The sequence below is a fragment of the Megalobrama amblycephala genome, linkage group LG5 (genome assembly GCF_018812025.1).
Source record: "Megalobrama amblycephala isolate DHTTF-2021 linkage group LG5, ASM1881202v1, whole genome shotgun sequence".
NCBI classification, from domain to species: Eukaryota; Metazoa; Chordata; class Actinopteri; order Cypriniformes; family Xenocyprididae; genus Megalobrama; species Megalobrama amblycephala.
In genome coordinates, this window is record NC_063048.1 from 20,205,003 (window position 1) to 20,220,169 (window position 15,167).

The window sequence follows — 15,167 nt, forward strand, 5'->3', positions numbered from 1 at the left end:
GCTTGCGTTGAAATCAGGTTGAAATGATACGGGATAACGTTAGTTGAAGAAAACAAATCAAGGCAAATATCACTTATGAATAGTTCCTTTTCACAATTGCATGAGCAGAACAGCTGAGAACAGGTCAAGTGAGAGAACAGTTGTTTATATTAAATTAGTATACAGTAATCAACTCTTAATGTACCAAAGTTAAAGTAAATGTATTTCCCAAATGTACTCTCTACAGTTTTTGTTGTGTCCTCCTATAATACAAAACGTCATAAAACAATTCCCCCCCACATACTCGAGATGTGACAAAAAAAATAAAAAAAAAATAAAATTAACTGGTGATTTCTTTGACATTATTGTCGTTGCTTTGCGAGACGAGACAAAAACAAAACATTGAAGAACAGCATCTTGGGAGCAGCGAGTCTGTGGCCGTGATTATCCAGAGAGTGAACTTGCTGTCTCTATAGAAACTACAAAACACTGAATAAAGTCGAGCAATGGACGAAGATCAGTCTGCTGAGGAGGTACTTAAGACAAAAAACATAATAACTAGTATGTTATAGAATTGTTATTCTGTAGTATAAATATTTTCTAGATTTGTTCTTATATACTAAACTGCGACCTTAACCATACATTACTTTCATTCACAGACTACATTTGTTGTGGACGAGATTACCACAGTTATCAAAGAAGTAAGAATTTACTACCTTAATGTGTAGGCATTGAGTCATTCCTCAACTATCAATTCAATTACTTTGATTGCATGAGTAAATATTTTGAAATGTAAATGATCAATATTTTCTTTGCAATAATCAAGTACTATGGTATTATGGGGTCTTTTGATAACAGGCTGTTGAAAGCACCATTGGAAACAGCTCTTACCAACACAGCAAAATCAACCAGTGGATGTCAAACATTGTAGAGTCAAGTCTGAACCAGCTAACTAAATTAGGAAAACCTTTCAAGTACATAGGTATGGTAACAGGCAATTTAAAAGACAGCAATACTTATGTAAACCTGTATGTTTTTCTCAAATTCACTCTTCTGTTTGTTCAACCAGTGACGTGCATCATACTGCAAAAAAATGGGGCAGGTTTGCACACTGCCAGCTCGTGTTTCTGGGACAATACTACAGATGGTAAGACATATTGTAAGACCGGGCACGTATTTCAGATTTGATTTCTTACTTTAAATAATCCATTCCAAGCATTATCGAAAAATTAAAACCAATTTTAATGACATTGACCTTTGTTTTCCCACAGGGAGCTGCACAGTACGGTGGGAGAATAAAACCATATACTGCAGTGTTAGTGTTTTTGGACTTGCCATCTGAGGATGAATATCAACATGTAGGCCCATCTCATGTTCAAAGGTTTTTGAAAGCCTCATAAACAAGCAATACTGTCCCTGTTTAATTTGTTACTTGAATAAATTCATTTTCAATTCTAAATCTGTGTGTGTCTTTTCATAGTATATATATAAAACCAACCAAACCTAACATGGATCATGTGGAGTCATTTACAGTTATGGTCTGATTTATATACAAAAGTAACAGGATATGTATTTTTGAAATCTTTTGTTCTTTTTTATTTGACCTTATTTACAGATATAAACATTCACAACTTAACAATCAAGGTACCCAATTCTGGCAGCAAAGAACCAAAATTGTATCAATGATATAAAAAATACTATGAAAGTCTCTCAAATAAAAAAGGTTGACAAGAGTTTTAACTGCCTTGTTGCCCAGCAGAAGCTTATGCTTTAGTTTCAGAGGGTAAGAGATCGAGAATGGAGGCAGAAGACTTTGGCCTCTCTAGAACCACGACAGGCTTCAAGAACTGAAGCTGTTTTATAGCTTGATCGCCACAGCCCCCTAAAGCCCTCTCCAAAATCAGACGGAGATTCTGGATAGAGGTACACTCTCCTTTAGAGATCAAGTGCCTCAGTGGGGATGACCGAAACTTGCGGCTTCGAGAGATGGGGGCTCCTCTCTGAGTGTTCTCTTTGACAGAGCAGTTCCGTCTGAAACAATCTCGGCGGCGAGGTGGATCAGGCTTGAGACAAGGATTATTAACTCCTGCAGTCCACGGCTTGTCATATTTGATCTCCTCCTCCTTCTCTTTAATGAACTTCAAGAATGAGGACTCGAAGCCCATAGGTTTGTAAGCTGCAATGTCAAAAGCTCGTGGTGCTAGACTGTGCGCTACAGGATCCTTTGGGATTGGCGAAAGAGGGACTGGCGGTGGTGGTTCAGAGAGTTCATTCTTACGTCTGAGGGGCTGCCGAGTTGGGGTGGGAACTGATATGGAAACAGTAGAAGGAATGTTAATAGATTTACTGTCTTTACCAGAGGGGTCAAATGAACCTTCATCAACAGCAATTCTGAGGGTAGAGGGTGGAGACAGGTCAAGCGGTGGAGGTCGTATAAGGGGAGGTGCCGTTAACTCCGAGTCTGATCGGTCTTTGTGACTTGGACTCGCGGAAACAGGCTCTTCAGGGTGCCCGCTTGACTTTGGGGAGCCATAGAGCAAATCTTCAGCAGCAATAAGCAAATTTCTGTCGGGGTGTGGCTCATCTGAAAACTCAATGACCTCCTGTCCCTTTGATTCAGTTTTGATCGAGTGGAGGCTCATTGGCTGTGACGGTCCACCTGGGGTCGCCGGTTCAGACTGATACTCCATTTTGAGGACACCATTTGGAATCCTTGTTAAATCAGGTATAGCAGACACAGCAGATTTCTTTTGTATAATCTCTTCTAACTGTTCAGCAGTGTAACATAATTTGTCCATATTATCAGTCCAATTTTTACGTGAAAATTTGTGAACTGTAATATAATGTCGATTTAAACTACTCAATCTCGTGACTACAGAGTCACAGTTCTGCACCATGCAAGGGAAGGCCACAGACAGGCAGCGGTCTTGGCACATCTGCAAAGCCTCCTCATGTGTTCGGAAGACAAACCGATCAAATCCTCTTTTTCGTTTGACTTTTGGTGTCTTAGGTACTTCGTCCAGCACCTCTTCTGCACTTTCTTCAATGGACTCAAAGTTCTCCTCAGACCGAGCGATTTCCTGATCCTTGAGGCAGCATCTCAAAGGTTGCTTAAGAGGCAGCTTTTGGGAATCTTGTGATGACTGGGAAGAAGGTGAGATGATCAACTTCGTTTGGCATCCACTATTTGACTCATCTTTTTTAGGTGTACTCTGGAGACGCACGACAAGGGAATCAGATGGATCACAGTGCCTATAGAACACGTGCTTTTTATAGCTCATTTTGAACTTGCTGTTCACAGAAGTAGCAGCTGGATTCAGGGGAGTCTGGTTCTGGTGAAACTGACTTGTGTGACGCAGGAGGCTGCTGTTGAGATGGTAAGACTCATTGCAGTTAGCATAGGTACACTTGAACCTTGGTATGGGCTCCTCTGATGAGGCCAACTGTCTTTTTGGTATGTTCTTAGATTTGCAGGACACTTTTGATGTAATTTTCTTTCTGTTAAAGTTGTGCTCTTTACGGTAGTGTTTAGTAAGACTAGACAAGTTGCCAAACTGCTTATCACATCCTTTGTGTTCACATGGAAAGCACAACTGTGAGCGGTTATAGTGATGCGCTAACTGAAGGTGGCCAACAAGGGCGTTCTGATTACTGAAGGCAGCACTGCAGTTTTTGTGCACGCAATGAAAGGGTTTATTGTATTTAGTGAGGATGTGGCTCAGATTCCCTTTTGCTACCAAGCGGCGGCTTCCCCTAACATCAACCGTTTCATGGTTTACATCAGCATCAGTTTCAGAAGGGACTTTTTTCTCTTTCTCTTTAGCTTTAACTTTTCCCATTTCTCCATTTTTCCTATCTAGTTTTCTTTTCCACAACTGATAATCTTGTTTTTGGCATCTCTGTTGCCAAAGATGTTTGTCTCGTCTTTGGGTTTTAATGTCATCCACCTTCAAAGATTGTGACTTCTTCTTGTTCCTCATTTTAGATGATGACAACACCGGTGCTTTATCAGCTAGCCTCTTTTTAAAAGAGCAGCTCATCTGTTCAACAACAGCTTTGTTAATGTGATGCATCTGTATATAGTGGAGCCTCAATTCTTTTTTGTTTCTGTAGCTCTTGGAGCAGAGATGGCACTTGAAAGGCTTGAATATTTGAGACTGAAACACCTCCATCTTTTTCACCTCTTCCTCAGAGTAATCATGAATCTTAATGTAGTGCTGCATTAAAGCACGACTAGTAACACTCTGGTAGTGGCATCTCTTAGCTTCACAGGTGTAAGGCTTGGTTGTGGCCTGCACAAGAAACTCGCTATGTGGTTGATTGTCATCCAAGACAGAATCTTCAGTGCTATCAGGTGTTTTGAGAGGCTCAAACGTTTGAGATTGAAACACCTCCATTTGTTGCAAGTTCTCCTCAGAGTATCCATGAATCTTAATGTAGTGCTGCTTTAAAGCACAACAGGTAACACTCTGGTAGTGGCAGCTTTTGGCTTCGCAGGTGTAAGGCTTGGTTGAGGGCTCACTTTGGGGTTTCTTCTTCTCAGAGTCTTTAATGTGGTCATGCGTTTGTGGCAATTCTGACTTGCTTGACAGCCTCTTTGAATCACTACTCGCTACATGAGATCTCACCTCTTTTTTGTTGTTCGCTGCTTTGGCAGGTGACCTTGCATTCAAGGTAGGCGTGCAAGTGCTCTGCGAATTACGCACAGCACATCTGGTGCTGGGAGAATTAAGGCTTAGTTGACTCAATCCAAGCAAGATTTCGGTTAATGCTGCACCGAGTTCCACATTTGAAAGTGTTGCATCACAATCTACGGACTCGGGAGCAGGCGAGAGATCCTTTTTGTGATTGGATTCCTCGGTAGATGACCTTTTTAGAGTCTTATCCTGGCCACTTTTATGCAATTCATTGGCTTCAGTATTAGAATGCTTTGCTTGTACTTTCTTCTTGCATAATTGATCCTCCTCATTAAACTCTCCTGGATGAGCAATTCTCAAGTGCTTCTGAAGTTCTCTTGCAGTAGTGAAAGTCCTTTCACACTTTTTTAAGCCACATGTAAACTTTCTCCCATCAAAGCAGACAGCAACACACATCAACGAGACCTTAGATTCACTGTTCGCCAAGAGCTGTGAAGTTGAACTTGAACCACCCTTTTGGACAACATTCTCTATTTCTGCCTTTGTCCTAGAACCCAAGTCACTTTCTACAACTGGGATCAAGAGTTTCCGTCTCATCTTTCTCTGTGTCTCAAAGTCTTTCTCTGTGAAAGTGATGTCATGAGTGGCCAAGTGCTGTAGAAATTCCCTGCGAGAGTAGAAAAAGTTCTTGCACCCTGGGCTGGTGCAAGTGTAAGCTGCATCGCGGAAGTGCTGTGCCTCATGGTGGTAGAGCTGCCCAAGGTCACAATAAGAGAAACTGCAGCCTTTCAACTCACAGCCGTAGGACAAATTGAACCCATGACTATGCTTATGTGCTATAAATTCATTGGTGGTGTCAAAACGGGCACCGCATCCAGTGACCACACACATGTAAGGATTATCTCCATAATGGACCCAACGGTGCTGCCGATGGTGATAGGCAGTCATGAAGGTCTTCCGGCAGAAAGTGCACTTCTCCCGGCGGTCTTTCATCTCCAGGTAATGTTTCAAATTAGGGTCTTCATTATTATGCTCATTTTTGATGTGTACACCCAAGTACTTAAAAAGTTTAAAATTCCTTGAGCAGTTAGTGGCTGGACACTGGTAAACATCACGATCCTGTAACTTAAAGTATGTATTGATGTAATCAAATGTAATATAGTCATTCTCTACTTGCTTATCAGGCACACTGGCAGCTTGCTCTAATATATGTTCTAATACAACAGGGTCATGTGTGGACTGATAGTACATGGCTAGGGAAGGGTCTAAAGGAATTTGACCAGGCTCTAGCTCATCCAAACTATCCTCCTTGAAATAATTTTGCAGGTCCACCTTCTTCTTCACTTTTTTCTTTTTCCAGTGACCCTTTGCAGGAATCTGAATGTGTTTTTTGGAGTGTGGCTCAAACTCCTTTTTACTTTTAAAATTTTGTAGACACACAGGGCATGTCCACATGTCATTTTCCATGTGTTTTCTGGCATGGTGACAGATTCGTGTCTCAACCACTTGTTTATGGCATATCTGGCAGACAAATTTATTCTTCTGATGCGTGTCGGATCTGTTAGAGACGTCTTGTGAGTCTTTTTTCTTTGAGACTTTTTGTCCCTTTTCCGTCTCCGTTTTTTCCACTGTCTGCTCTTGTTCAGTGCTGCTAAATACATTAAGCTTATATTTATTTTCTTCCTCCTTTTCAATCTCTTCATTCAAAACTGGTCCAAGATTACATAGCTCCTCGGGTGCTACTTCATCCTCTACTTCTTCTTCAGGTTCCAGCCCCAGTAATTGAATGCAGTAGCGCTTCAATGTCTTCCAGTCCCAAAATTCAGGGTCAAAGGGCCAATGTGCTTTCAGAGAAAGTAACAACTCGCAACGCAGGGAATTTGGAATAATGGCATTCTCCTCATCATATTTTTGATCAGGACGTGTGTAGAGCTCCTCAAGGACATCAAAGGCTTCCTGAGCAGGACTTAAAAGGAATTCTGTCAGCTGACAAGCTCGTATCACCTCCAGATCATCAGGGAGTAGACAGACAACAGCTTTGCAGACCATTGTTTTTGCATCTACGTCATCTTGCCTTGGAAGCCGAAGAGCCTTCACGCACAGTTCAACTGATACTGCTAGGCCAAGCTGCATTGTCTGAAAAATACAATAGACAAAAAGTCAGAAACAACTTAGTGTACATTCAAGGGATAACCAAGTAACGAGGGAGGAAACAGATCTATTCACCTCTGTCTGAATTACACGAATGAGGAATAGGAGATGGTAGATAGTCCTGGCAATGGCTGCAAACTGGAGGCACCGTTCAATAAATGATTCAAGGGACACATCAATTCTTCTCTGCAGTTTGCTCCAAAGGAGGGTTAGCTCCCTGACAGGCAAAAAAAAACAAAAAAAAAACAAACAAAAAAAAAAACAACATTAGAGAGACAAGAAATAAAAATACACCCAATCATGGCCTTCACTCCACAAGTTTACCTGTGCTAATATATTGTGCACCCTAATGTTGCACGATATACCAGTACTAAAAATACGATACCCTGCAGTAAAAACAGTATGATTCCTAATTTTATTAGCACCAATACTTTAAGAAAGAAGTGTTTAGAGCCATATTTCCCATCTTACGTTGTGTGGAGTGCTATGCTTCCACTCCCTGAGTGCCAATGTTTTTGTCTTCTCATATTAGCTTTGACACTTTAGAGCAATAAAGAAACATGCATGAATGAAAAAAATCAAGATGTGCTTGATTTTAAAATGAGTCAAGTGCAATAAACTGCCAAAAAAGAACTCAAAGTGGTTCTTGTGCTGTCTAACACATACTACATACATAAGTGTATGAAGTGCACCCGAAAGCCTCCACAGCATGCAATTCCGAATTCAGTTCTTTCACATTTATTGCGCTTAAATGGTCAAATAAACACAGAATGTCAAAATGCCCATCTTGGAAAGTATTCACGTGAACACAGTCGGTTTTGTCTTAAGCAAAGGTAAACAGAAAATCAGATGTATATCAGTATATTGGATCCGTATATTAGTTCTTAAAGTGACACCAGCCTAATAAACCTGCTGCTATAATGTTAATCAAACAACAAAAGAAAACAAGAGTCACTCACTGCTCTTGACTGAATTACTTTAAAAAAAAAAAAAAAAAATGTACAGTGAATATTATGCAGTGTTTTTTCCATATTTAATTATTCAACTTCTGTAGGATTTCTTTCTTGGATGCTACTCTTAAATAGTCTACACCTGAAAAAAAATAACGCACTATTTATTTTATCTAATATCTTTCTTATATTGTATTTGTCCTATTGTTTGTCATTTGAATTTTTGTTCTTTTATGTCAAAGACAAAATAAAATAAAAACCATTCTGATATTGTTATCGTGACATAAAGGACTTGTATCATGAAATTGAAAGATTTGTCATTGGTTAATGAATGTGATTGATAACATAATTAGCCAACATGATACTCATGCCCTCAAATATACAAATGTGATTTATTTTGTCAAGCAAACTTTTTTTTGATGAGTTTGATGAGGCAGTTGATGGCAGTAATAACTTTAATCTACTTTGGCTTGATCCTTTCATCAATGTTGCAAACATCTCTAGCTCATCTTATTTGCACTGAGATATTCAGGTATCGTATCGAGGTCATAATTTTGGTATCATGACAACACTAGTGTACACACTATGATGCAAAGTCAATGAGCTTGTTTGACTTGGAAATCTAATTTTTTCGATCGCATTTACACCTGGTATTAGCATTATCTCCAGTGATCGGTACACAAATGAACAAAGCACATATATACATGTATGTAAACACATACAAAGACAGTCCAGTGTGTTTTGGTTATAAAAGGTCCTCACCAGGAACAGTACAAGCTGTCTTGCTGTAGCTGCTGTGTAAAATATGTGGTGCACAGGATGAAGGCTGTGCTCTCATCCCCCTCAGAATCCATGTTGCAAATAATGTCCAGGACATCTTTTGCATCTATTCTAGAAATCTTATAGACAGAGGGAGAGATAGTAGAAGAGTTTATTAACAAACACATCATGAAGTTTAACGTTAATCAGAGACAATCATTAAGTAAAACTGTGTATTTTACCTCTAAAATAGCTTCCTCACTAGGCAGCTGTTGGCACAGTTGGGTGACAAAGGTCTGACGAAAAGTAGACTGGTTAGGCAGGAGGCTACAGTTAGCACAGGCTTTGTTGAGGATCAGTGCTTTCTCTACCTCCCCTACTTTTTCCAAGTGTTTGATCCGCATTTCCATAAAACCGTCTCCCTCCAAAGCAAGATATGCATTCACTGTTCCAGAGGAAGGCAATGATAAGTAAACAGCTGACTGTGTTTTAATGCAGATATCAACGTTGTTGTAAGGTCTGACTTTAGGCATCACATTCTTTATTAAAACTCCCTTAAACTGGTAAAACTGCAGATATAAGTTTTTACTTCAAACATACTGTGTAATAAAATGTCAGCCTGTCCACATGGCAGAATAAACCAAAAAATGTTCAATCAAAGAAAAAGAAATGGCATTACACTTATTGTGGGCATAATCAACTATATTGCAATAATATGGTGTTACTCACCCTCATCTGGGTCTGTGGGCTGACCAGTAAGAAGTGAGACCAGGACAGGGTTATTCCAAGCTCCACCTTCACCTGTGATGTTCAGAAGGGCATGCAAATCTGTACTGCCATACTGCAGCATGGCCTCATGGGCCGCCTGTAAAGAGTCAACCACAGAGTGAAAAATATATAATGAAAAAAGTCTATAGCATCTGCCTGCAACTAGTGTCCAGCAAACAGACACCTAATTTTAGATAAAATGCCACTATATTTTATTCTGTATTGTCTAGGGTGACTGTACTTGCTATATTGATTCCCAATGGGAAATATATGTCCCTATTTCTGTTCAATACACCAACAGTACAAGCCTGTCTTGTCTCCTTGAACACTAGCGCTGACTGTCTGAGACAGGGGTCTTCAATAGGGGGCCTGGCAATTATGGTTTGACTTAGTACAATGAAACATTTTGCAGAACTATATTAAAGTCAAACCATAATTGGAAGACTCCTTTAATATTAAATTGATGCATTCAAATAAAAATGTGAATACATTGAAATATATTAAGTATATTTTTATATATTATAGGCCTATAATATATTAAGAAGAAATGTAATGTACAAGTACAGTGAGATTCTGTACATCAATAATGATTATTTCAGTGGCTTTATGTTGTATGCATCATGAAGTATGTAAATACATAAATATGCTACTACTGTACATGCAAGTTATTTATATGTCAACCTTGAAAAGCAACACTCAACTGTATACAAGAAGTCCCTGCTATGCCTCTCTATACACAATAATGTTTTGAAAAAGGATTGCCTAATCTTCACAATGTCTTTAAGGATCCAGAAAATGTAATTTTGCCTCTTCTGTTCAGTCAAAATGTAACTTTTGATCCATCTCAAACTCAATAATTTGATCTTACCTGAACTGAACCATGGAACTGCAGCCAGGCTTCCAAAGGGATTTCATTTTGAGGCACAGACAACAACAATTCAAGGCAACTCCTGCAGATAATCACAACATATGGGCAACTCTGTCAACCTAGTTTTAATAGGTATACTCTTTTTATATGAACAGTTGAGCCCACAGATTGGACAGAATTTAAATTGTGTTTCTGAATGTTTGTGAAAAGACAAAAAGGTATTATTAATACATAAATTACGGATATTATTCAATTTTATACCATTTGTCATTTTAGATAAGTATCCTAAAAATAGCACTTACAATGCAAGTCTTTTGAGCACAAGGGCAACACTGGGGGAGTCGCCTGTGAGATGTGGCCTGGCAGCAGCAAAACAGTTGATTGACAGACAGTAAACTTCCAATAGAGGCAATCCGTGTTCCACTGAATTCCTGCTCCCAGCATAATGCATTAGAGTCTACAAGAATAACCAAAATAAACAAGATCATAAAAATAATTAAGCCATTTTAACACCACACACACAAGAGTCAAGTCCAATTTACTGCTCTTCAGAGGTCCAACAGATATTAAAACACACTAACAATAAAAGTCTGTTAAAGTGTAACCTAACCGTACATATAAATTCATGCTGTATGATCCCTTTTAACCATTTCTATGCAGATATACACTACCGTTCAAATGTTTGGGATCAGGAAGATTTTTTTTAAAGAAATTAATACTTTTATTCAGCAAGAACGCATTAAATTGATTAAAAGTGACAGTAAAGACATTTACAAGGTTACAAAAAGATTTCTACAAAAGATTTCTTAGAACTTTCTGTACATCAAAGAACCCGGAAAATGGGTTTCCACAAAAATATAAAGCAGCACAACTGTTTTCAACATAGGAAATGTTTCTTGAACCTTAATTATTCACAGTTATCGTTCCAAAAACATATGGGAGTAAGTTCAGTCAACTCAGAGTATGTTCACATGAACACACAAAGACATTCTTCAAGGGATAGTTCACCCCAAAATGTCATTTCTTACTCACCCTCAAGTGGTGAGTAAGTAATAGACCCCTTGACTTCCATAGTATTTTTTTCCTACTATGGAAGTCATTGGGTCCGTCTACTCTCTGGTTACCAACATTCTTTATTTTATGTTAAGCAGAAGAAAGAAACTCATACAGATTTGGAACCACGTGAGGGTGAGTAATGACAAAATTTTCATTTTTGGGTGAAGTATCCCATTAAGTCACCATGGAAACAGACGCTGAGAAGCGTTCTTTTATTTAATGACGATTTACATTCTTTGTCCAAATTGCCAGCATAGTTGGTTGTGAAATAAACTTTTGTTTAGTCATTTTGCTTCCACATTTGTTGTAAGGTGAGATGTATCATATGTAGTTTTATTACAGAAATACATTATATAGAAAACATCCCAATGTAAAAAAAAACAAAAACTCTTGAATGCAGATCCATGACGTGTGATTAAAATAAACATTGCTTTATGTTAAAAAAAAGTGCTTTACAATTAAAAATTAAAAAAATATATATAGAGTGTGAAATCTGCCACGCCCAGTGGAGACTCATCAATAGAGCATGCATGTGCTGAATAGCTCTGAAGTAAACTAACCTTGGAACATAACCTGTTCTAGAGCATGTTCAGAGAATAAGTTGCTATATCTTCTTCATACCCTGAAATTTATCTCAGTTTTTAGAACAAAAAGTTTAGGGTTTCTGCTTACTGCTTCATAAACTTGCCTGGGTCTGGCGCATAACCTGCTTTCGAGAATAACCCCCTGGAGTAATATTAATCACATGAATAAATTATATTTTAAAATCTATTTAAATAAAAAAAATATATATTTTAAATGTGTAATATTTCACAATATTTACTCCATTTTTATCACATTAATAAAGTCTTGGTGAGCATAAGAGCCTTCATTCAAAAGAATTAAGAAATCTTACAACCCCAAACTTTTGAATGGTAGTGTATTATGCACAAGGAACAAGACAAAGGTGGATGAGGCCTGACTTCTGCAGAGTGCTGACAAGGGTCTTTTGAGAGCCTGACTTGAACATGTTAGCACGCCGTGTCTACCGCAAACCTACAGGTCCACACAAGGGAGGATGTAAGGAGAAACCCCTGATACTACACTTCCACAGCTCTCCATCTGTGCTGGGGCGCTCTGATTGGACCTTAGGGATGAAAGTAGATGTAAATAGAGCACAGAGCAACTCTAGATAACCTCCGTGTTCCTGATATACACATTCAAACTCCCCTTTCACAAACATCAAGCCTCAAGGACGTTAAATCCCAGTTGATATCTTATTATAGAGAACAAGAATGGAAATGTCATGCCATATTTAACCTCTTCAACTAAAATTAGGAGAGTTTCCCCCTATGTAACTGGGTATAGCCCTGTTAACCAGATTCTCCCCAAAGCTTTCACTTTCATCTTGAATGAAGAAAAGCTCATAGTGGTATCAAAACTGTTTAAATAGCAAAAGCAAAACATGCATAACAATAGCAATTGGGAATTTCAGAAGCCTATAATATTGATCTCATTGGGTTCAAACTAGCATAATTGATAACCATCAACCTTTATTAAGACAAGCCTTTTCCAAAGGTTAAAGAAGTGTATTTTTACAAAAAAAAAGCTGCAGTTCAAGATGTATGGCAAGCGGGAAACTTGTTCCAACTTGTTTTCAACCAATATGTGGGTGCTCTGGTGAAAGACAGACCTCCTTCCTGCTTCACAAATATCTGCCCATGGGTTATATTTTCATTCAAATGCTGCGTTTACACCATGAAAAGTGAAAACCAGTTTAGTGATACAAATTAACAAATACCTCGAGTCTTAAGGCAGACGTGTAGTATGTGGCAGAGGACATCTGTCAGGACTGAGTCCTGCTAAAATGGTTGCCACAACAACAGTGAAGCAGAGGTAAAAAGGCAAAGCTGAGGTCTGTTAAATGTGGCCTTTAGGTTCCCAATGGGATACTGTTAATGTGCTTGTTCCAACTAAATTTCAAGTGCAGCACCAACACTGAAAGATTAGCATTATGGTGTTATGACTGACACACAACTGTGTCATTCTCTTATGCGGTTTACATTCAGTGCTTTCAGGTTCTACGTCAGAATGCTGACACATTATTGGCTGGCTCCTGTGTCAGCATCACACATGATCAGCATCTGCCAATACTACGCCGGTGTTCGGACATAGAACCTGGAAGAGCAGAATGTAAACAGTGTAAGAGAATGACACAGAAGAGAGGATATTGTTGAATAAAGTCGTTATTTTTGTTTTGTTTTTGCACACACAAAGTATTCTCGTCGCTTAATAATATTACGGTTGAACCACTGCAGTCACGTCAGCTGTTTTAACATTTCATGAAAATATCTTAATTTGTGTTCCGAAGATTAACGAAGGTCTTAATGACATGAGGGTGAGTAATTAATGACAGCATTTTAATTTTTGGGTGAACTAACCCTTTAAGAATATTCAACTCAAGCCGTCAAACTGACGTCATCAGAGAAGGAACGCCATTCCAGAGCGGAAGCAAATTTTTAGATTTTGATTAAAGATTACCACGACAACATTTTTTTTTATGTGTATTAACTTGCACTGATTATTTGTTCACCACAAGACTAGTAATGTGCGCAAAAAAGAAAATAAGGTCAATTTTGATTTCATGACAACTTTAATATAACATGACTGAAATGTGCCTCAAAATATACATAGTATTTTCATGTCAAAATATAGTTGAAATAATTGTCTATTTCAAAACGTGAAAGAACAGAGTAATAATGTTTGAATGAAAAGATCAATAAAATCTTTCAATAAACACAAATGCACACACTACCTGACTGTTAACTTTGATAGGTAGTACAAATTACTTAATTGTATATTAAAAACAATATCAAACATCATAATCAATAATAGGCCTATATTAGCCTACAATAACATTCAAGTGGGCTGGTTCCACAAAGACAACAGTGTGAATGAAAACTGAAACGAAACCCAATCATAACTAAAAACGAAAACTGAACCGAAACCCAATCATAACTAAAAATAAATCTCAGTGTGAATGCAAAGAGAACTGGGTCTCTTAAAAAAAGATATGAATTTGGACTCAAGTATTCAAACACTCTCAAGGTTTATTAGAAGTGACACGTGACAGGGGGCATCAAAGTTATTAGGGACGAGAACATGCACAAGATAAACACAACCGAGCCCCACCCCACCAATGTGCTGTACCCCAGTATAAGATATACCTGTTCAAAAAAAAACATGGAAATGCCGTTCCAGCAGGCCCTTACAGCCAAATCTCTAATACACGATTTTACATATCCACAATCGTAAAACTTATATCCGCATATACGGGGGAAGCCGTGCAACACGCTATGTACAGTATAAGCTAACAAACACAACCAAATACAGCTTACTACTAGAAAACGCCAACTTAAAGCTTGCATCGTGTCTTATTTTGCTGGTCATTTGGGCGTGCATGCCAACACAATTCGCTTGTAATAGTTTTGCGTTTGCATGGCTCACTAAGCGGCCCACGCGTTGAGAACACCTCCACGCATGGTTGGTTGCAGCCACAACTCGCATCTGGTCAGCTAACGCGAGCCGCCACAGCTCTGAAATGTTGCATATAAACAATTCGCATGCATGCACCGTTTTCGGCAGCGCGTACCTGGCAGAAGTTATTGCAATACTCCGTGGACGATTCTTCAGAAACGTCTTGCTGCCGAAGCTCGGCTTCGAGTTGCTGAAGGGTGGCTTGCAGACCCTCCATAGCGAAAAATGTGTCCTCATCGAGCAGCAGGCTGTGTCGGCCGCTCCAGTCGAGCTCCGCTTCAGCGTTCTCATCCGCCATGTTCACTGGCAGCCACGGCGCGTACGCACACATACAGTCATGTGATAGTGAAGGGCCTCCTGCTCCAGGTGGAACTGACGAGTGCAACACGCATTCTCACCGAATATGTTGATCACCCCGCTTTAAATATTTATTTTAACAAATACAAATATATGTATATGTTTCTTTTTATATTTACTTAATGA

At 38.9% G+C, this 15,167-nt stretch overlaps 2 protein-coding genes across 3 annotated transcripts; one reads left to right on the forward strand and one right to left on the reverse strand.

Annotated features, from left to right (window-relative positions):
- The first annotated feature begins 187 nt into the window (after positions 1-187).
- Positions 188-1,438, forward strand: LOC125268708 (dynein light chain Tctex-type 1-like). Of its 2 annotated transcripts, none has more exons than XM_048191109.1 (5): positions 188-512; positions 639-680; positions 838-961; positions 1,049-1,138; positions 1,251-1,438. In XM_048191109.1, the coding sequence occupies exons 1-5, from the start codon at positions 486-488 to the stop codon at positions 1,319-1,321; spliced, it is 354 nt and encodes a 117-aa protein (XP_048047066.1). In that variant the 5' UTR covers positions 188-485; the 3' UTR covers positions 1,322-1,438. The 2 variants fall into 2 exon arrangements, with proteins under 2 accessions (XP_048047066.1, XP_048047067.1); XM_048191110.1 differs by having other exon boundaries at positions 218-512; positions 1,049-1,126.
- Positions 1,251-15,068, reverse strand: rlf (RLF zinc finger). The gene is made up of 8 exons (XM_048191105.1): positions 14,800-15,068; positions 10,415-10,569; positions 10,113-10,194; positions 9,206-9,341; positions 8,719-8,921; positions 8,480-8,616; positions 6,843-6,984; positions 1,251-6,752 (listed from the first exon to the last, which is right to left on the reverse strand). Exons 1-8 carry the CDS (start codon positions 15,013-15,015, stop codon positions 1,743-1,745), a joined length of 6,081 nt encoding a protein of 2,026 aa, XP_048047062.1. The 5' UTR covers positions 15,016-15,068; the 3' UTR covers positions 1,251-1,742.
- Positions 15,069-15,167: the final 99 nt, after the last annotated feature.